The sequence below is a fragment of the Myotis nattereri genome (assembly GCF_964212035.1).
Source record: "Myotis nattereri genome assembly, chromosome: 2".
In the NCBI taxonomy this organism is placed as follows: Eukaryota; Metazoa; Chordata; class Mammalia; order Chiroptera; family Vespertilionidae; genus Myotis; species Myotis nattereri.
Window position 1 is genome coordinate 163,389,294 of NC_138076.1, and position 23,190 is coordinate 163,412,483.

Genomic DNA, 23,190 nt, shown 5'->3' on the forward strand with positions numbered 1-23,190 from the left:
TATGCTCTTCTCTCTAAATGAACATCACTTAAAGCTCCAACCTTCTAAACTTGTCTGCATAAATGGGAGCAGCTAACTCTAAAGGATGTTAGAAGGCAGATCTTAAAATACTCCATCTGAATATGGAGAAGGACTGTAAATGAACAGTTATTAAAAACAAGGTACTGATGTTTTTTATCTTGGACAAAGGAATAGACATTCCTAGCAACCTGAATCCGAGTCAGACACACTTCCAACTGCTTCCAGGTGTATGCATGTGCATCCTTTCCCACACCCCAACCCCTAGTTGACTGCCTATTTTTTACAGATAAATCCTAGGAAAATGTAACCCCCAACCTTTGAAATCAAGGGCACAGCCAGCTTGCTATTGCTACTAGGTCACCTTTCAACGCAGGCTCAAGAGAATATCCAATGAAGGGCTACTGAAATAAGAATGGAGTGGTAAAACAGAAGGAAACATCTTAACTGGAATAAAGGCTTATATTCAAAACCCAAGCAGGGTCCTTGTCCTTTGAGGGATAAAAGGTGCAAAAATAACAGCAAGACAACAGGAATAAAACCCACATGAATCACTGTGGCATCCAGTTTCTATTCACAAAGAAAAAACTCCAGTCCATCTTTTAATTTTTTTGAAAAATTCCTGACATTACAGAACTAAACTGAAATGTATTAATATTCCACTCTTACATTTCCATGACAAACAAACAAAAATTCATGAGCCAAAAAAAAACACCAAAAAAAAAAAAAAAACAGGGAGAAGCTTATAAAACTAAATATGGATCTCAGCATTAACAGCTGAACAGAGAAAGGAATTAAAACGCTTTAATTAAAAAATCACGAGTGGATGATAAAGTGTGTAGAAACTGAAAATTTACAAACTATTTAAAACCTGGAATCGCTGACTGTTCAGAAACTACACAGATGGATCATGGGTGGTGGTGAACAGCAGAAAGGGATTATGGATGAATCTGCATTGTTCTAGCTGCTCCCCATGCCACCCGTCTCCGAAGAAAGCCTGTAACACAAAACAAGAACTCAAAGTTAGTTTTTTTAATGCCCAGCTGCACCTCAACTCCAAATGTTTCAACCTGATTGGTTGGTGAACTGTGAAGTAGAGTTTACGTGAAACAATCAGTGGTTCAGTAGCAAGGTTTTTTGAATCAGCAAGTACCATGTGCCTGTAACCCCTGCAATCGAAGAAACTTCATGAGGGGAAATTACCTCAGAATCAAACGAAACTGAGAAGGCTGGGTTACCAAGGGTGGGCGTCCCTCAAACTATGTTCCCCCGGAACCTTTGTAGGAGATGTTAACCACTTTATAGAAGTACACCGTGACAGTAGGTGTATCTTCTTCAAGTCACAAATCACGGAAGCAATGGTTCTTTACTGCCGAGCTTATTTCCAATCCTCCTAAAATACTGACAGAATTTAGGAAACATTTACCTGAAAGTAGCCTCACAAAGCTAGTCTGAAACAGCTTTTTAATCTAGAACAGTCCTGGGTTTCTCTACAATAAAGGCCATTATTAACTATTAAGAGATAATGAAGTTTCAAATGCTAAGAGATGTCAAACAGGTAACAAGTATAGTAAGGACCAAGAATTATACTCAAGCTATAGTTTTTATGGTTTTCAGAACTTAAAGGTAGAAGCCAAAATAATTTGTTTCAGCAACTCCCTAGAAGCTCCCAAATCTGTGGTCTTAAGATAAACATACCGGGCTATAATGCCTGTTTGAAAACATCATTTGAAGCCCTGGAGTCCAATTTTGAGCTTTGAAGGAAAGGTATGTAGGCATTTGGCCTGCTTCACTGTTATTAGGTAGCCAGCAAGACTTAGTTTCCATTTAAAAGAGAACTAAATCTTACAACTGAAATTTCAGTTCATAAATTTATTTCACAGACTTTAAAATGACTTGTTTAAGTCAAGGGAGCATGAATATTTTCCCATCTGTATCTCTTCTACCACAATGAAAGCCCAACAAGCTGGCCAGCTGGCTAGAGAGGCAAGAAAAACCAAGGCCAAGATAAATGGGTCTTTCAACTACGAATTAGTATTTTAGTCAGAAATTGTTATTTCTACCTGGGTATAAAGGAGAATATTGTGTTCTTAAAGAGAGTAGATCCTTGACAATGCCAAAATGGGATATCTAGAATAATGTAAACAAAAGGCCCTGAATGAAAATTTAGGGGGGGAATTGCTGGAAACAGTTTAGATCTAGGACCTAAAAGAAATTAAATTGGTGCAAGAAGGTGGTGGCACTATGTCACCAAAGAGTTTAAAAAGAACTGTTCATGCACACAGCCTGAGCAGGATTGGAAGAGGGAGCAGGTATAATGGAGAAAAGGAATAGGAAAACCCAACAAAAATATTGTTAAGGACTCTATGTGACGGTAGTCAGCCCCTTAAAACATCTGGATTCCTTCCTAGCAATCTTTCTTTAGGAAGAACTCATTAGGTGAAGAGGCCTTCTAATCAAGAACTAGATAAAATAAAACCAGGTACCTGGGTGGAGATGATTATCAGCAAGATTAAGTCCAAACTACAGAAAGAGCTTACCTAAGGGAGAACTGGACTACATGATAAAGGAGCAGCTATACCAACCAACAAGAAAAAGTCTATGTGGACAATTAACTAATGTTTGCCCCTCCCATCCCATGCAGACTTGGGGGACATGTAAAATGAATTCATAGGCCCAATCTGGGATTGAGGGCCACACCACTAATGTAATATATTGCAATACTCATGAGCAATTTGTTTTAACACTATAACATAAACCAAAGGACCCTGCCCGGTATGCCTGAAAGGTTAGAGCAGTGGTTCTCAACCTTCCTAATGCCTCGACCCTTTAATACAGTTCCTCATGTTGTGGTGACCCCCAATTTCACTTTTACAAATTGAACATAATTAAAGCATAGTGATTAATCACAAAAACAATATGTAATTATATGTGTTTCCCGATGGTCTTAGGCGACCCCTGTGAAAGGGTCGTTCGACCCCCAAAGTGGTCGCAACCCACAGGTTGAGAACCGCTGGTTAAGAGCATCAGCCTACACACCAGAGGGTCTCAGGTTCAATTCCTGGTCAAGAGCATGTACCTGGGTTGCAGGTACGATTCCTGCCCCCAGTCAGGCACTTGTGGGAGGCAACTAAGCAATGTCACATCAATGCTTCTCTCTACCCCCTTCCTTCCATTCTCTAGAATCAATGGGAAAAGTCTAATCCCCGAGGAGTGAGGATTAAAGCAAAAACAAAGGGAATGTGGGAAAAGGTCATTAGGGAAAAAAACCTCTACACTAGTGCTTTGGGAAGAGCATTATACTTTCATTAGCCCTGCGATTTGTAATCAGGTAGAATGTAATCCTAACAGATGGCTTAAGCCACTATACCCACATTATTTCTACCCTTTTATGGAGAGAGAACTATGGTCCTGGGTAAGAAAAATAATAAGGCTTCAGGGAGATTAAGTGCATTTTTAGTTGTTAGTTTAGTCATCCCTGTGATTTGCAGATTTAAGTTTTCTTAGGGCCTCTATTTTTTTTAACCTGATAAATGAGTAGATTGATGAATTACAACTGATATTAATGGTTCCTTCCAAATTTAAGTCTATAATTCTCTACACATGATAAATTAAGGAGGTTGGTGGGGAGACAGAAGGGTATAAGCAAGGAATAGAAAAAAAGATAAAGTCTAGTAAATTAGGGGCGATTTAGGATGACTGGACACAATCCTATCAAATTTGGGGAGATGTCACAGGTTGGTTGTTTAAGATTTACCCAATGTCATAGGAAGAGGACTAATGCTAATTCAGAGGAATGCAGACATGCTGGCAAACTTTTGAGACTTAAACTTGCCTCCCCATTCTTGGTAAAGAAATAACTTCTTTGAGTAACCACTTATCAGCAGAAACAAGCCTGGGATGGACACCCCTGTTACTTGCTGCTTTGGGCAAGGTAAGGGATCTGAGAAATCAGAGAAAATAATCTTCACTAAGTAAACTTTTTGTCAATTATGGAAGACCCTCTGGATTTAATCTGCCACAGGCCCATCTCCCTTTGTGAGGAATGACAAAGGATTACAAAATTAACCAGGGATACAAAGAGGTCCGGTCAGTTTTATAGACTCCCTAGTCAAGCCACAACTCACAAATTCCCACCCCTTTACACTTCACAGCACACAGTCAACTAAGGTTCTTACTGTGGCAACTTTATTATAGCTAGAAACACAAATCTGGCCAAGGCCAGCTGGTAACTTAACCATTAAATAATAATAATAAAAAGATTAACGGAGAAGCTTTTATTCATTAACACAGAGCCTAACACATTGTTATATTGCAAGGCAGAATAAAGCTACAAAAAAGTAACAGAATGAGAAAGCAAGAACTGTGGCTCTAGATAAAATATTCAACAAATCAGACTCAGAAACAGGCACTCAGCTGAAATGGCCTAAACCTACACACCGTTACCATTGCCCCCACCCCCACCCAGTTATCCCCCAAATAGTAAAAAGGAAATGTCACAAGCTCACAATTGTTTGATTCTCACCAATGTTAACAAAGGAAAACAAAGTGAACCAAGAATTACTTGAGGGAGTGCCTCAAGATATGCAATCAGTAGGGGGAGAATCTCTGTTTCTCGCCTTTCAGTTTGTTAGTTACACATGGCACGGCAGAGGTGGTGGTGGTGGTAGCTGAAGCCCCGGTACCCTTAGCAGCAGACACAACATTTAGAGCCAGGAGAGGGATGGGTTTCATGCCAAGCAGACTGGAGACACAAGGGGCGGTCGGAAGAGGGTTGGGGAGGCTGGAGGGTGCGTCGGAGGTCCCCGCTGTGGCGAGCGAGGGGGTGGTGGTGGAGGAGGAAGAAGAAGAAGGGGTGGAGGGTTGAGAGAGGTTGATGCTGAGGTGATCAGGGATCGTGACGGAGGCTGCCTGGGAGGAGGGTTTAGCGTTTTCTAAACTGTAACAGAGGAAAAAAGGAACAAAAAAAACCGGGTGGGTGGAAGGGAAGACCACAAAAGGGAAAAAGTACAGGACAAAAACCGCTTCAGTTATCAGTGTTTCTGGTTGCAAATTAGGAAGACCTAACACCAACTTGTGACAAGCTGTCTCCCTTTTACCTTGTATCCCACCCTCTAAAACTGTATACCTGCCAAATTTCATTCCACAGTGCTATTTAAAATTGCTATGGTGAAGAAAACGCTCATAGACTGAAAAAAGAAATACATTTCCATGTATGACATATTGATCCAACCCAGGTCAGAAAGGAATGACTTCAAGTAGAAAATGAAAGCACTCTATCTCTAAACAAGAAACAAATGTTTCAGCCACCAATCACTTGTGAAGCCTTGGGATATTTACACACAGAATTAAAAAAAAAAATTACCCTGTAATTAATATGAAATTTTGCTTCCATCTCCATTGCAAACTAACCAATATATTAGGATGGACAGGGGAAAGAGACCAAAGTAGGTCAATGACTAATTTCAAACCTGAAAGAATGTAGCATTTTCAAAGAAAAATGCTGAGAACAGAAGCATAGATAAGAACTAAGGAAGCTTCATTTCTGGTGAGGGGTTATGATGGTGGTGGGGGGAGCTATTTGTTTTGTGATTGACCATATTTGCAATACAGACCTTACAGAACTGGAAGAAATTCAAGCACTGCCAAAAAATTTATGTTCAGAAAGTAAAAATACTGTTTCTATTCCTAAAATAACTCCAAATGACAGTAATGACCTGCAATTCCCAAATGACTACACATGTCTAAGTCAGAACTTCTTCAGTCTGTCTGGAAAACCCAATCCAAAGGATGAACTCTTCAAGGGCAAGGAGGCTCCTCTTAAGACTCCATTTTGTCTATGCAAGTCCAGGACAGCTGCAATCCATAAAGGAGGGGATAAAGGAACCCAGATTGCCAGAATCAGGCCAGAAACGCTCACAAACCATTACTGAAAGCATAGAAATATTTCTTGCCTAGTATTAACAAACACCAGTGTGTTTTTTGCATTCAATTGGGCTAAGATGAGAAAATGAAGACTGAACGTTGTGCACACAGAGTCCTTGCTTTGATGTTAACTCAAGCTTCAAGAGGTTTTGACCGAAATCCATAGCCTAAACGGTTTTATTAAATAGGATGATCATGAAGAGGAACTAAACCAGGAAACTAAGTTCTGCTTCCTTACAATGTAGCCACTGACCTAATATAGGGGGTCAAGCAAGAAGGTTGCATTTCAACACTATCTGACAATATTCATGGCAAGCCTACCAAAAGAAAATAACTTCCAGCTTCCAAGAACAGCTTCCACTTAACCATCCCCAAGTAAAAACAAGAGGACAAAACCTTTGTCAACAGCTTCTGTGAAAAGCTTACTACCATTTGAGTCTGAACATTAAGAATTTGATGTGCTTGGTAGCTGAAGAAAAAAGCAGACCCTAACATAGAGAAGTCTTTTCCACCTGAAGATTAGTAAATACCTCACGACATAAAAAGACTAAAGGGGGGCGGGCGGGGGACCAGAACCACTACTGAGGAACTGATGAATTCTTAACCAGGGAATAAAGACCATGGAATAATACATGTTAGTGTAAGCATGACAACAATATAAAATTCATACTTATGAATCCCTTTGTCTTGCACTAAGATTCAAAATTAGAATGCACAGAGACCAAATAGTTATAGAGGTAAAAGCAACTAGACAAAGGCTACATAAAATGGATGGCTAAGCTTCTTGGGAAATGGGCTAACACTGGTTTGAAAATGTTAGTAAGCGATGAAAATGTGACATAAGCACTAATGCTGAAAAAGCAAGAAATATTTTTTTAATGCCTTGTAGGATGCCCACTGAACTATAAACAGTCCTGCTACAATCACGTATTTAGTAACATTAGCTAGCTTTGGATAAGGAAACTACAATCTTGGGAAGTCATTATTGAATGAGATGGTGGGGGAAATTATTTCTGAAATATTCCAAAACCTGTGCCTCCGCTTTCCCACAAGCTCTGAACAATGAAACTCATTTGTGATTTGAGAAAAATTCATGTTTTCAGAATAAAAGGTAATAGCTACCCCCAAGAAACTGCCTTGCTGTCACATTACCTCATTATCCTTATTTCAATTAAGGGTACTTTGAAGCCTAAACCCAATCAGTGAAAGAAACATTGGGCTATATGACATGTACAGCAAAGTCCCACATTTGAGTCTAAGTATGGGTGGCTCCAGCCAGAGCACCTGACCTATTGCTAAAGACACAGTCCCCAACCTTTCCACTCCCCAAACCATGAAGTCAAATCCGAGCATTCTATCCTCCCCCCTTCAACCTCATGCAAACTTACTACAATCTGATTCCTTTTTCTGCTACACTAAAAATGGATGAAAACAGGGCTAGACTTAAACTTCTCCCCCATCTCCATCTATCCCCACTCCCATCCCCCAATTAATCCCTCATTTAATAATACATTTTAGCTTTCCCCAACACACACATTACTTGTGTGTTGACATCACTAAGACAAAAAAGGCAGGGAGCTCTTACCTGACATTGATTAGATATTGAGCCAGGCTAATGCTGGCAGCAGATCCAGTGATGGTAACCTGCCTATCAGTAGATCCTTCCACTGGGTTCGCAATTTTGATCTGCGCCCCAGACATCTGACGGATCTCATTGATTTTGGCGCCTTGACGCCCGATTATGCAGCCAATCAGCTTTAGGGAGAAAAACAAGAATGCACACCAAATTAGGAATAGCATGGCTAGGTCCAAGAATTTCATCCCACCCCTCCAGCCTTCTATAACTTGGGTCCATGAACAAGGCAATGGAAACTACTACTATCTGCATCCTACACACTCCACTCATATACTCCAGACTGAGTTACAGATTGTGCTCAACTCTTGCCTATTCTTTTTGTCAGAGCCAACTGAGCCTCCTGACTCCAACATAACCAACTGAGCATAGCTCATTTTCTGAGTAAATCCAAAGACAAAATAAAACAGAGCCAAAATAACAAACCTAATTTATCAAAATAAACCTGGAAATAAAGGTAAAGGTATCTTTGGGTTTTTGGGCAACATAGATATCTAAAACTCATCCTGCCAGGATTAACCACTTTACTATGGATTTTGGCTAATTTCTAATGTTTTTACCTTGAGAAAAAGTAAAAAATTGGTCTATATTTGCATTGTCCAGTACTGTAGATACCAATAAAATGTGATTATTGAACACATCAAGTGTGGTGTGGCTAGCGAGATTGAAAAATTGAATTTGTTTTGTTATTCTTAATTTAAATAGCCACATGTGGTTAGTGAGTACCATATTAAATAGCACAGATAAAACATCCAAAGACCACTGCTTTAAGAATAAGGCTTCAGATTCTACAAGAAACAAAGGCAAACAAGAATTTCTACTTGAGATAAGAAGGTTCTCTCTGCTTCATGAATACCCAACAAGTGTTACCAATTTTCTCCATCTATTTTTATTCAGAATTCTAGATACTATAAACTTTTTAATTTGGTATCTAAAGCAATTTTCTTTCCCTAGGCCTTGAAAGTGGCTAAGACTTCTATTCTTTAAAGCCAATTCTCTTATTTTCATCCCATGCAACCAAACTAACTATACTTACATCATTTGGAATGGTGAGTTCATGAGAAGTAGTCTGAGCAGATGCATCCAAACCTGCTAAAAGACAGAAGAGAGCAAGAAAATTCAATGTGCAGCATATAAACCCCAACTGATTTGCACATTAACCTAACAGAAGGAAACAAACTGGAAACCCAGCATTGGCTGTTGGGATTCATCACTAACTTAGAAACCTCAAAGAGTAAAGAGGGGTAGATGGGTATAGAAATAATTCTGGAAAGATTCCTCTGTACACTCAGGAGAGCTGATTTCATACCATTTCCTGCAAAGCCCAGCCTATTAGGGTGTAAGGGGATGGAAGCAAGGGGAAAGTGAGTGTGGTATCCTTAAACAGGACCAAAATCTAACCAAGTCAGTCCTTCTGCACTTCTCCCTTTTTCTTAGAATTTCCTGCTGTTGTGTTCCAATTTTATCTCACCTGATGCTCACTAGCACCAGTGCCAATATCATGCCTGTTATTGGTACCATGGACTCTTGGCACACATGCAGAGTTGCTTTAAATATACCTGTATCAGATTAACAGTGCCTCCCCCCACCAACCACACACAATCTTAACCTACATTTGAAGGTCAGAGAGAATGGCAGTCAGGTGAGGGAAGTTCATTTCTCCAGATTTATTCCCTGTCTTTTGCTCAATTGCTCATTAATTTTTTCTGGTTTTTATTGTTTTCCAAAGAAAAAGAAAAAGAATCTAATCAGCAAACACTCTTAACCATCTATAATGGCACCTGGACTGGACCAGGGCAGCTAGCTAAGTCTCAAGGCTAGCCCTACTCTCAACTGTGGTTGCTAAATTCAATACTTTTAGAAGGGGGTTGGCCAGATCCATCAAGGGACCCTCAGGGGCACCAGGCCCACCCTTTTGCTCTCTCAAGTTCTTTCTGCCATGTGTATGTTGCTGGTATGTCATGGGCAGTGAAACAAGACTCCCACCAGTTTATTAATATAACAGTAGAATACTACAGATTTTTTTTTTAATCATTACCCCAATAGCCTTTCACCTCTGGAGAGCTGGATTCAATGCCTGTTAAGATACAAGTGAAAATGAGTTTGGTGGTCTCATCCTAACCCTATCGGACAAGTTATTCCTTATACAAAAAAAAAGCCCAAAACAAAACAAAACAAAAACAAAAAAACACTACACAATTTGGCACAAATGGTTTGTTGTCTCTACCCAGGTCTGTGAAAGCTGGTGGAAAGAAAGGGGGTGCCAATCAGATCAAAAGGGCAGCAACGAGAATGGGTTAGAGGAAACGTCAGCCTACCCTTTGCCTGACAAGCATCCCCTGACTTCACCCCAAACCTTCCAGGGCCTTTTTTTTTTCTTTTAGAATAACTCATCCCATACGAAAACCAAGTTAAACACATTACCTCCTTTGGTTTAGCCACAGAAGATAGTCAAGTTTAAACCAGCAGGATGCTGGGTAACGAAGTTTGTCTTAAACAGATGTCAAACTGAGACCTTGGGGCTGGCCTCTGTCTTGCACTACACCTTACAAAAATAAACACTGAGGTATCCATACCACTGAATCCGGTGTTGCCATGCGTCATGGGAAAATGAGACTGTTGCATTGCCAACTGGTGCAGCTTGGTCAACTGCAGGGAGGAAACAGGAGAGGTTGGCATTAGAAGAGTAACAGAGCCAGGGTTCAAGAGCATTCAAATTTGAAAAAGCAGAGCTCCTGATGATCCCCCAAAGTTGTCTCTACTACTCCAATTACAACAGAGGGTAAAGATGGGGCTTACCCTCTGGGGATAGACAGAATATGAAGGGTTAGAACAGGAATCAGTACAAGAAAATGAATGCCATTCTGGGTGTGTGAAAAGAAAAGCAGCAGCACCCACCCAACAACCATCCCCTTGTAGGCTATTTAATGAAGGTGTTTGCAGCCATTGCCAAAGTTGCCTCAGGGACAAGCACAGACAGGCTGGGTAAATAAACTGTGCAGTGGTGCTAGGGAAAACACACCATGCAGGGTTCTGTCAGTATTGGGTAAAGGGAAGGAGATGGGGGGTAGGGGGGAGGAAAGAGACTGAAGGAGGAGAGAGATTAAAGATGATACCAAATGGGTTTTAGTCCCTCCCCGACTATTAGTTTTTATAGCTATTTTTCTTCATGTATATAAACTGTCTTGGTTGTTGTAAAATAATCCCTCTTCAAGTATACTTCCTCTTCTGGGCCCTAACACTAACCAAGAGCCAAACTCGAACTTCCCTAGCCTAATGCTCAGCACCTAAAAGGGTTAGTAAGGATAAAGGAAAAGTGCAGAAAGAAATATCTTTAAACAAAAGTCTGATTATCAACACTTTTTAAATAGGAATTTTTAGTGGCAAGGAAGGTTCCATTGAGCTGAATACTCAAATATTCAGCTTCCTATCCCTCCCTGTATAAATAAGCCCCTTTCCCACCCCTCCGGATGCTTTTAAAATTACTATCTCAAATTGAGGAATATCCAAAGACAAAACCATCTCCCACCCCAACCCCAATTGAAGGCTCCATACAGAGATGCACAGTCCACTGTTAATTTAAATTATGCCCAGAAATAGACAGAATACCATGGAACATTTCCCTTTTAGACAGAGTAATCTGGAACAGGCAGGAAAGTAGAAACTAATATTCTGCTAATCATAATTTCCAGGGATTAAATGTCAAAAGTGCGGCAAACAGGGTGCCATTATACCCTGATTAAGGATTATTTAAGGGTTGAAATATGGGATTCATCTTATGAGGAAAACAACTTAATATTGCAATTTTTTTAAGACCCAACTCACTTCTGCCTACATGGAGAAGAAAGGAATGAGACAATTTTGGATGGGAGAGGGAGCTTTTCAAAAGAAGAAGTGAAAACAAAACTTACATCTGGCTGTGGAATGGCATACTGTCCTTGAATGGTATAGGCCTACAAAAGGAGGAAAACAGTTCCTATTAAAAAACCAATCACGGACAGCCACCCAGTTGGGAGAAAAAGACATTTCAACTAGCCAGGAAGCCAGAGTTGAACTAGAGAATGGGGAGGCCAAGATTGAGGCAGTAAATGGTATCTCACAAATACAGTCAGACCCAAGTTGGCCTTCTTTGAACCCTAAATATGACTTATTCTGGGAAGCCTTTAAAGGGAGCCATAGCCATGTTCCCTGCAATCAAAGGCAAAATACACATCAGTTCCTAAATGAAAATATGAGGAGTGGGATTAAGCAATGCCTGGATTGACAAGCCCCCCTTTTTCTCCCTATGTACAAGACAGCCTGGGAGGAAAATGATCTCTTCCCTCAAACCACCCACCCCCTCTACCAACCACGGTGTTGTGAATGATTTGTTTGCACAAACCTACATGGCATGTTTTGAAACACTTCCCTTTCCCTATTTTATTTTTCTCTACATCTGCCTAAAGACCTTTAAATGCACTGGAAGCTAGCTTAGTCCCTAAGTACTAGGGAGCTGACCACAGAACACACACACACAAAAAATCACTGTGTTCTAAGTCCTGCCTTCTCCCACCTCCCCTCAATAAAAGGCACTTGCAGCTCCCACTACACCCTCCTCCCCCCACACCATAACCTCAGAAAAAGGAGCTGGGACTTCAGGGCAATGGGGTTGGGAACAAGGAGTAGGAAGGGCAGGGAAGGAAGGAGTGGCTGGCTAAAAGGATATGAGATTTCTCACATCAGTGGCCAGTACCCCCAAAAGTGCACCCAGGTAGGGGTGGGAAGGTGAAAACGGGGAAGGAGTGGGATATAGGGAAGAGGGGTTGAACAAAAAGAAAAAAAAAAGAGAGTTGGTGTTACCATCTGGTGGGCTACGCGGCCTGTGTGAAATGAGGTGTGGGGGGGGTCAGTCCAGGTCCCCGTGGACAGGTGGTGTCCACAGCACAAAAATCACCAGCGTCACTGGCCCCCCGCGTGTTGGCAGTCTCGGCTGAGGCGGAAGGATTGAGTGAGCCTTGGAGACTGAACATCCCCTCTCACCTCTAGAGGTGGTCCCTCCAGGTCAGGGTTGAGGCACATGGACGGGGTGGTGTGGGGAAAGCTCGCACTGTCGCTGCCTGTGCTGTACCTGTCCTGTGGATAAATAGAGGATTTCAGTCTCCAGGGCTGTCAATCCGGCACCTTGTCACCAGCATGAAATTCACATAAAAAAAGTTGTTTAATTTTTTTCCTTTTCCTTTAAAAAGTAGCTCACAACACAATTTGAAACGAGCTGCAATCAGTCGATTAAAAAAAAAAAGTTACCTAGAGGCAGGTTTCACACTGCACAATTGGGCTATTTTCAGTAAGAATAAAGGGGTAAGGCAACAGAGCTGATGCCAGCTCCTGGTCAGTGAGGGATTAAGTTAAACCCCTATAGAGCCCACTTTATCACAAAGGAACAAAAGACACAGGTCCATCTGTGGGACATTGCATGAACTGGTCCATTAAAAAAACTCATGGGAATAATCCATGACAGGGCCACTTGTGGGAGAAACTGCAAGCTTTTAGAGGGTGGTCAACTGAATAAAGGAGGAGGGAGGGGAAGCAAATAGGAAAGAAAGGGAAAGTGGGTAAGGAAGGGAAGAAAAGGGAAATGAAGTAAGAATTGTAAACAGAAAGGATTGCTGTGGCACAGCATGGGACTCTTTATAAAGGGGAGTAGTAGAATCCAGAAGAGTAGGAACCTGGAGTTCCTGGGGAGAAGGGAAAAAACTCCTAAAGCTAAAACTTGCTACACTGACTCTGGCTGGGCCTTTGCTTATCCTGCCCCTAACCAAACTGACTGAAAGCCCTTTGATCAAACCAGTTTGTACAAGGCTAGTGCTAAAAGCAAGGTACTAAATTGTTTCAAGTAACACTGTGACATGATTAACTTGTGAAAAAAAATCCAGAACTACATGACAAACTAAGTTCCCCAAAACTTGGTCAATTTTATGCCAACTCAACAGAATATGAACGAGACAGATTTCAAGTTTATGCTTCCCCAGTTTAAATACAAGATGGGACTAAATAATTGTGCTTGCAAACAGGACAGCCCCAAGGGGGTAAAGATATTTTGAGTAAAGCACTTGTTTAAGGCAGGTACCAAAATGAAGATCACTATTCCAACCTGAATCCCAGTATTTTAAAAACTGACCTACCTACTCCTCAAATACTAACCAACAAAGCATGAAACTACCATGGTGATCACTGCTTGTGTCATAAAAATCTAACTTCATAATAAACCATCCATGTGCCAAGGATCAAGTGTTTAGGTGAGTGAAGGAGTAGAAGCCCAAGGGGCTGCTTTAGTGTTCTTACTCAAACACCAAAGGTCAACATCACCACTGCCCAACATGCTCTCCCCCTTCTATTCTTGCACACTGAATCATTACCCCAGCTGATTGTTATATGCCATGTGGGTTCAAACCAGTGTTTATGAGGTTAAGAACCTGGGGGACAATACACTGGAGTTTGGGAGTGAAGGGATAGGAGTAGGGGAGGTGAGGTGGGGGGAAGGGAAGTTTGTAGGACACTCAAGTTCTGGACCCCCAATTTTGAGAATACCATCCAGAATCTCCTTCAGAGGTCCAACTCTTTGCTACCTTTATTCAGACCTCTGAAGAATACCCCATACATAAAATAAATATGGACGGGCTGGGGATAGGTAGGATAGTGATATTGAAGCAATTTAACCCTTTCTTCTAAGCCAACCCACCTTAAATTACCAAGTAAATGACCTCTTCGAGTGCCTACAAAACTCCCATTGCCTACTAAAAATTAAATAGGGCTTGGCATTCACAGCTTTCTCCAGTACAAAAATACAAATAAATAAAACTAAAAGCAGGTCAAACTATGGCCAGAGTACAGGTTTCAGCAAGCATGCAGAGTGGCCTGATGTGCTGCTGGCAAAGTTGACATTTCAAATATAAACCTAATTCTCATCTAGCCCAGCAATAAGAATTTTCTTACCTGACCACCTGCAAAGATGACTGGTGAACTGGACGGCTTGGGCCGGTACGGGATGGTCACGCCCTTCGGGGGGGACTGGGAGAGAGTCAGAGGGGAAAAAAACAAAAAGAGATAAGGTTTCAAAGCTGCTTCAGCTGTGTGGCTTAAGCTCACACAGGTTAGTTAAATAGAAAACTGTATTTCCATCCCCTCACCTACCAACGTTGTCTTTGGCTAGATCTAATCTGAAATCATCTGCAGTTATTTGCCTTTAAAGTAGTAAGATGGTCCGTGGACTACACAGCTCACACTAATTCTCATCAAGGCAGATTCCCCCTGTAATAATTTAGGCATTATTTCCATGTTTTCAAATAAGCCTAACGAATATGAAAAACCTCTATGTGTACATATGTACATTTTAGTTGGAGACTTTTTAGTATAATACAGACATGGTCCAGAAATAGTCCAAAGGCTCAATATTTTTCTACTTGGAAATTCTACTTTCCTTTGTTGCCAAGATGGGTCCAACTCCACATAACAATTCTAAAAAGGCTCACTGTCTCGTAATTTTGCTATTCTTGCTTTAATCAAATAACACATACCAGGACCTTATGTCAGTCATAAGCACTATTTTATTTTTTCTATACAACTACCACTTTGAATATAATCCTGCCACAAAACACAGAAATTTAAATGTTTCAAAGTTGAATGTAGCAAAAATTCTGTAATCCAAGAGGCAGCTTAAATTAGAATCTCAGAAACCCAGATCCATCTTTTATCCACTCAGTCCAAGTAGTGAATCTTCCCCTACCAACCCCACTAGAATTGCTATAACCCGAAAGATCACAGCTACTTAGCAGTTTCTATTTTTTGCTCAGACTATAAGAAAAGCCAAAGCTGGGGAAAGGAAAATATGAACTCAGGGATCTTCTTCCCCACCCCCATTGGAGGCTTCTAAGAGCCTCACCTAATTCTAGTCTTACTAAATATAAATTAGGCTGTCTCCCCTAGAATCACCCTCCCCCCATCCTCAGCATGAGCCTGAGGGCTTACCTCCAACATGACCACGCAGATCTGTTTCACACACTCAATGATGGATTGCGGAATGCCAGCAATAGTGATGGCCCGCTCAGTTGAGTTGGGGAGCATATCCCCTGCCACCTGGACTTGAGCTCCTGTACTCTGGGGTAAAAAGAAATTTAAAAATCAGAGAAAAACAGTTCATACTTACTCTTCCAATACCTCCCAGTAGCAACTTTAGAATCTAAAGATCAATAGACACTTACCCCACCCTTACCCTTTTTGACTTCCCTTTCCACTCCTCCCTTATTCCAGTTAGGACTGTTTAATCAGTTATAAATAAATTAGCCTTTGAAAGCCAAGAATAAACCTGAATAACAGTCTAAATTTAACCTGCTCTCAAGAAAAAGGCCCTTCTAGACAGTTTCCTTTCAGCTAATGTTAACTGTGGGCCATCAAACAAAATCCCTACAAATCTCACCCATCTTTCATTCGTATTAATCAAATATTTATATTAAGCCCATTTTATGTGCCAGGCACCGTTCCAGGTGCTAAGAATACATGAATGAACAAAAGCAAAATCCCAGCTTTCTCCTGTTATTTACAATATTGAGGCTCCCAAAAACTCCAACTAGTTTTCTTTTAGGAGTCATTCAAATTTCATTCCAACATACAATTTGGTAATTCCCAGATATAGTTAAAAGCTTCCATAATTCAGTGTAACTTCCACAATTTAAGAGAGCAAGATTACCACTACATCCCAATATACCTTCCAATATACTTTCCCATTTTCCCCTCCCTATTTAGAAATTTGGCCAAGGAAAATATTTGCTACTATTATATATCAAATTGTAAACTCTTTAGACATAAAAGAATTATGCAGATTCATGGAAAAGTTGTCAAATTAATAGAAAGATCAATTGTACAATACTTTTCAACCCAATATAATCAAACTATAATCTTCTAGGACTATTTCTTTAATAATAATCTTCACCTCAACAAATGCTAACTTTTCCTAGTCATACTTAAAGCTAATAGGAAAAGCCGCATTTAGAATACTTAACAATTCAAAAAGGAGCACAAAAGCTACCAACCTCTCTTATTTCCTTGATCTTGCAACCACCTTTCCCAATGAGAGAGCCACACTGACTAGCAGGCACCACCAGCCGCAGGGTGACTGGGGGTCTACTGGCAGCTGTGCTATTGGTCATAGAGCTGCTGATGTCCTACAAGAAGAAATTAGTCAGAACACCAAAATATAACAAGTTTCTTTTTTAAGGAAGTTTTTAAAAATGTGTTTTTATTGATTTCAGAGAGGGAGGGGGAGATAGAAACACTAATGATGAATCAATCAATCATTTGCCTCCTGCACACCCCCTATTGGGGATCAAGCCTGCAACCTGGGCACATGCCCTGACCCCCTGACCAGGAATAGAACTGTGACCTCCTAATTCAAACTGAGCCACACCAGCCGGACAGAATATAACAAGTTTTAAGCAGATCCCTTGGAACCCATAAATGCCATAAAAGAACCACTTACCCTTAAATAAAGGACATATTATATATATCACGATCCACCATCAACAAATGCCCAAAAATGTCCCTTCAAAATAACTATTTCTGAAAAGATAAAAACACCTACAAACTTCCTCAGAATTAGCCCTATATTTATTCATTCACCCTGGGGAAAGGAAATGTTCTTGGTAGAGGAAGAAAAACAATTATTAGTTTTGGAAATTAAAGAGTTATTAGAGGCCAAAGGAAATCAAGATTGACGTCACGTTAAATAAAATATTGAAGTGAAGTCTTAATCGGTTTGGCTCAGTGGATAGAGCATCGGTCTGCGGACTGAAATGTCCCAGGTTCGTTTCCAGCCAAGGGCATGTACCTTGGTTGCGGGCACATCCCCAGTAGGAGGTGTGCAGGAGGCAGCTGATCGATGTTTCTCTCTCATCGATGTTTCTAACTCTCTATCCCTCGCCCTTCCTCTCTGTAAAAAAATCAATAAAAAATATATATATTTTTAAAAATATTAAGGTGAAACAATGCAACCCCAAATTCAAATAACCAATTCTGTCCTCTTAGAAACCTAGAAAGATTAAATAGTATACTTCTATATACCATTGTTTTAATTTCTTGGTAATGTTACCATTGTACAAGTAATGAAATTGAGCTTGAGTACTTGTCCCAATCACATCTATAAAGCTGTAGATTTAAAATTATAAAATCTATTGGCCCCAAAGCCCAGTTTTCCCCATAACAATGCTGCATTCAAAAATTCATGGTTTTAATCTATTTAGCCTTTTGAAAATTAACTAGTTTAAATATCACTACCCAGCCCTAACCTTTATATAGTAGCTAGACCTGGGAATTGCTTAAATATAAATATTAAAGTCAAGGACATGTTTCTTAGTTGGTTCAATTACGAACAGATTTTCTGAATGTTTTTTAAGCCACAAGTTCTGGATTAGCAGGGTCTTGTAGGTCAAAAGGTTAACATTTCTGATCTTGGCAAGGATAAGATTTCAGCCACCATTAAGTATCCAAGGACCAATCAAGCAGCAGCCAGAAGCTCTCCTCTGCCTGTGGTGTCAATTAGAGATTAGCAGTATTACGGCAGAAGGGAGAGGAAGCCAAGACTTAAGACCTAAGGTGGCCGAAACCGGTTTGGCTCAGTGGATAGAGCGTCGGCCTGCGGACTGAAGGGTCCCGGGTTCGATTCCGGTCAAGGGCATGTACCTGGGTTGCGCGCATATCCCCAGTGGGAGATGTGCAGGAGGCAGCTGATCGATGTTTCTCTCTCATCGATGTTTCTAGCTCTCTATTTCTCTCCCTTCCTCTCTGTGAAAAATCAATAAAATATATTAAAAAAAAAAAAAAGACCTAAGGTGATGGTTAATGGCTGCTCAGTGAGGTGGCTTGGTGAACAACAAAAAACTTCCTTCTGCCAAAAAGCTTGAAATCAATATTTTGCTTCTGATAACCTATAAAACATTCCCTCCCTCCTAGCTCCGACACAAATTATCAGATTATACTTTTTTTTAAAAGTATAACTAAACCCCGTGCTGGAAGATATTCGTATTTATAAGGTATATTAGTGTTCAGCAGGACCATTAATTAAAAGCACATTAATCTAATTCACTCAACTATGAATTGAGGACAAAGTTTACCAGTGCAGTGGTGGCATACCTTAAAAACCATTGGTCAATAAGTAAAAATAAAAGATGCTTTTTTAACACAATTATTTTACAGGGAGTCCCTGGTAATAGTCTAACTATTTGTTTTAATACTCAAGTGACTTATTTTCTAAACAACCAAATTTTGGGAATGCTGAAGGGGAGCAAAGAGCCCATCTACAGATTTTTATCATCGTCTGTCCTGAAAATTAAAAACTCCTTTGAAAATCAATAAGGTATCTAGAAGCAATTATAAATGAAAAAAAATGAGAATGAGGGAGGCGGGAGAACAACAAACCTCTTCCAGTTTGTCAATGATCATAGCGAAGGCTTTGAAGATGGCATTAGTGGGTCCAGCCAAAGTGATAATTCTCTCAGGACAATTCCCTTCTGAGATGTTGATACGTGCACCACTCTGGATAAGAAACAGAAACATGAGGTTAAATAGACAAAATATCTAGCATATGTAGATACAGAGACCTCCTAAATAAGATGGGCAAGGAGCTGCCTATATACATGATCCTGATACTAGGTAACGTCAGCATCACTGCAAATACTGTTCTATGTTTGTCCTCAAACAGACTATAGAAATTGCCTTAAGCTCTCGCCCTTGTAGCTCAGTTGGTTAGAGCGCCAAAGTTGTGGGTTTGATCCCCGGTCAGGGCACATACAAGAAGCAACCAATGAATGCATAAATAAGTGAAACAACAAATCAATGTTTCTCTCTAAAAATTAATAAATTTAAAGAAAAGTTGCCTTAAGTCATGAATGAATTAAGACGTGCTAGAAATACATTTCCCAGCATACTATCTGTGACCACAAAGCCAAAAAAATATTAACTTCTTGCGACCTTCCTCCTCCTAAGCTCTCCTTAAACAGAATTTTTGCTTTTAAGTTTTTAACTTCCCAAGGTAACAATTCCCCAAATCCCCCCCATAACTCACCTCCTCACGCATCTTCTTAACTGATTCTCCTTTCTGTAAGAGGAAAAATCAAGAGTGACTTAAACTGCTATTTCAACCCAGACTGACTAAATAGTAATTAGAGTGGAAGTGAAACTATCTTACCTTTCCGATGATACTGCCAACTTCCTGCAATGGAGAAAACTAGTGTCAAATACAAGGAAACTCGAAGTGCTCGTTATCATGAAAAGAAATTTTTAACTGTCCAAAGTAATGAAAAAACTAAGAATTATTGGAAAGGGGAGTGGGTGGGATTATTCTTTTCTTTGCTCAAAATGTTAAGTGAAGCTCTCAATAAGGAATAATACTGCAGGAGTGATTAAGTGCTGTGTGTTAAATATAAGTTATTTTAAAATAAACAAAAAACACATCATCCACCCTTAAAGTTTCCCAAAATTGCAGGGACAATCTACCTATCACAAGCTATAGCAATCTCTATGAGAAAAATCTTATCCAGGTATGACATAGTCTTTGGCTCTAGGCTCTAGTTAAGCCTTTCCTGCTCAGTGAAGCTTCCCAGAGAAGTCTGTCCATTTTCCCACTACACTCTCATCTACTCTGCTAGAGAAGAGTGCTTAAAGCCAGACACCCTACAGTGCTAATCTGATGAGCTCCAAGACACATGCCCTCTCTTCCTGGCCCCTCCCCTAGCAGTTACTAGGGCCCAATTTCCCAAGCTGGTGCATACCTTTCCATGCATAAGTAGCCGGATGGTGAGAGTGACGTTTAATCCACCTTCAATCACACCGGTGTCCATGTCGAGCAGTATTCTGGGGAGCTGGACTTTGAGTGGTCAAGTCTTTGGTCACTGGTGGGGGGGAGGGAGGGTGAAAGCCAAGAACTGAAATACAAACATGACCAAATGAGAGGAGGAAAACAATAGAATATTTCCCTGTTATTTTCACCACTATTAATGTTTTCAAACTGACTCTTCTTTAAATGACAGCCTTTCATTTGGCAGGTTTGTATATACCCAGCAAAACTGCAGTAACGACCCCCATTAACAGCTCAGGTTCTATTAAATATGGAAAGCGACTTTGTCATCTCTCACTAATGGTCGGGTTTCTGCTGACTCTCAGGATGAGGAAGATTCCTTCAATTGGCAATGGTTCTAAGGGGAACTGCTGAACGTGCACCAGTCGTCCTTCACCAGAATTAAACTTCAATAGGATACAAAAACACTTGGAAATTATGAGGGCAAACCTCAAACTAACCAACTACAACAGAGAGGGCAAGTGACCTTCTGCTACCCTGTTAGGGAGCAGCTCAGGCTAAAGGCTAAAGAGGACACATGTAAATTTTCTTATTAGTAGCAATTTCTAGGTAAATTGAAATGAATCTATCATTAAAAGTTTGTGTTGATAAATGACACCAAATAATTTTCAAAGATTTACATGAACAACCTCACTGAAAAAGGCATCATCTGAAACGCTCTCCATGTAGGCTGATGTTCCACATTCCCCCCTATAGAAAATGGCTCAATACATTAAGTATAGCCTTCTCCCAACCCAAGTTGATAGTCATTCACATCTGAAAATTTCTTTGTTTTTGTGTATTAACCTTTGTTACCATTCAGTCTTTATTCAAGTCTCTCAAATTTTCTTGCAATCAATCAAAATAAAACTGGTACTGCTAAAAATTTATTGTGTAGTTGTTTTGAACAACAATGAGCCTTTCCTACTGAGGAAGCCCTTTCCCCATCTATCCTCTATTTCTTAGCATTTGTTTTAGAACATTGACTATGTGAAGATTTGTTTTGGATATACCTTTGCCTACAATACTGCCTTAGGACCTAAAATTAAAGTGGCAACTTTAAAAAGACTCTCTCCAAAGTTGTTAAATTTCTCCAATGACATTTCTAGTACCCCTCCCTTCAAAACTGAACAAGGATCTCTTACAATTAGTTTTTTCTTCACAAAACTAGCCACCGTTTTAACTTTGCTCTACACAAAGCCCTTACCCTAGTACTTGTGTTTAAGTGGCTGCCAGACCATTCTGTATATGGCAAGCTGCCCCAGAGTGTGCCTGCCCCAGAGTGTGATTATTTAAAAGATGGGCTTTGCATCCCCAAAGCACTCTTCACCCATTTTCAGAATAATTAATTGCTGGCAAAATCCCAGAGTTCAACAATTTTTAATCATGGAAAAACAAAAGTGCGGGGGGGGGGGGGGGGGAGAGACGACGGGGGACGGACGGGCCAGACTTCGGTCCACAGGAATGACTTTTTTTTAAATAAAGCTATTTTAACAAATTGACGGTTTAATTCCTTATCCCCACTCAAAGGGAGCACTTTACAAAAACAATAAAGCAAGTTTGAAAGGGCAAGAAAACTGAAAACCTATTTGAAGCCATTTCTTGAGGTAAGGCACAAAGGTGCATTTCTAATTCCAAATCATCCAAAAAAATCTCTCCTGACTAGGTCAATAGAAGTACACAATCCCAGCAATCCAGCTGTTAATCCGGCAGTCCATTACCCCTTCTATAAATAGCTCGGTCTGGGTCTATATCGACAGGCATTTTGTAATTTCAAAATTCGTTACCCCGAGAGAACGTCCTGAATAACTCGGTAACTGGGAGGGCCCGTCTACCCTTTCTTTAACTCCGCAGCCCCCCTCCCCTTGGCCATCCTAGCATTTTCCACTTAAAAAATGCCCCCCCTCCCATCCCTCGACTAGACTAAGAGGAAAAAATAAACGGTTCTGTCGTGGGGGGGCGCTGCGACCCAGGGGGAGGGGCCGAACTAGCAGCGCTTCTTCGCGTGGCTGCGCCAGCGCCTGACCCCCGCGGGGAGCCGCGCTCACCCGCCCGGCCAGCAAGCCGGCCATCGCCTCCCCTCACCCCCCTCAACCAACAAATCCACCGCTGCCCCCCCAACCGCGCGCGCGCCCTCCTTAACTCCTGCGCAGCCGTCACCGGGAAAAGGCGGGGGGAGGGGGGCAGGCCTTCACGAGGCCTACTAGGCCGCGCAGGAGCCAGGACCTCGCGTGAATGGCCGACCTGGCTGAGTGAGGGAGTAGGCGCTCACGCGAGACTACGCGAGGCCGGGGCTCGTGACGAGGACTGGAGCCCGCTAAGAAAGATGGCAAGAAGTGAAATAGTGCTATAGCCGGGGGCGGAGGGAGAATTTTGAAGCTTACCTGCAGGCGCGAGGCGACTGAGGGGAAAAGGGGAGCGGGCGGGAAGGGGAAGGGCGGGAGGCCGGGGGCGGAACAATAGGGGCGGGCGGGAAGGCGAGGGGGGCCCCGCGGGCGGGCGGAGGAGGAAGGGGGGGGTGGAGGAGGAAGGGGGAAAGAGACCCCGGGGCGGGTGGAGGGCGGCGGAGGGCGGGCGGGCGGGCGGAGGGCGGGCGGGCGGGAGAGGGCGCAGGCTGCGGCTGCTCCGGCTGCTGCCTCTGCTGGTCTGGGAGGGGGACGGGGCGGAGCGGCCCGCTTTCAACCCCGCGCACCCTCCGACCCCGGAAGCGCTAACCGCCCGGGGGCCGGCGAGGCGACTGCGTCGTCCAAAC

General features: G+C 41.5%; 1 protein-coding gene across 28 annotated transcripts; it reads right to left on the minus strand.

Annotated features, from left to right (window-relative positions):
• Positions 1-607: 607 nt before the first annotated feature.
• PCBP2 (poly(rC) binding protein 2) lies at positions 608-23,141 on the minus strand. Of its 28 annotated transcripts, none has more exons than XM_081084872.1 (15): positions 22,823-23,135; positions 20,374-20,493; positions 19,791-19,814; positions 19,668-19,700; positions 19,022-19,138; positions 16,642-16,773; positions 15,581-15,709; positions 14,549-14,623; positions 12,596-12,688; positions 11,488-11,529; positions 10,153-10,225; positions 9,615-9,653; positions 8,613-8,668; positions 7,529-7,698; positions 608-1,015 (listed from the first exon to the last, which is right to left on the minus strand). In XM_081084872.1, the coding sequence occupies exons 2-15, from the start codon at positions 20,440-20,442 to the stop codon at positions 979-981; spliced, it is 1,089 nt and encodes a 362-aa protein (XP_080940998.1). In that variant the 5' UTR covers positions 20,443-20,493; positions 22,823-23,135; the 3' UTR covers positions 608-978. The 28 variants fall into 28 exon arrangements, with proteins under 28 accessions (XP_080940998.1, XP_080940973.1, XP_080940972.1 ...); XM_081084847.1 differs by having other exon boundaries at positions 8,613-8,665; positions 20,374-20,526; positions 22,823-23,091; XM_081084846.1 differs by having other exon boundaries at positions 20,374-20,526; positions 22,823-23,091.
• Between the last annotated feature and the right edge of the window lie 49 nt (positions 23,142-23,190).

Coding starts and splice junctions, on each gene's coding strand:
- PCBP2 (XM_081084856.1), bottom strand. CDS start 20,442: ATGGACACCGGTGTGATTGAAGGTGGATTAAACGTCACTCTCACCATC. Junction 12,689..14,548: donor TCATCTTTGCAGGTGGTCAG/GTAAGAAAATTC, acceptor ATTTATCCACAG/GACAGGTACAGCACAGGCAG. Junction 10,226..11,487: donor ATGCCATTCCACAGCCAGAT/GTAAGTTTTGTT, acceptor TCCTCCCTGCAG/TTGACCAAGCTGCACCAGTT.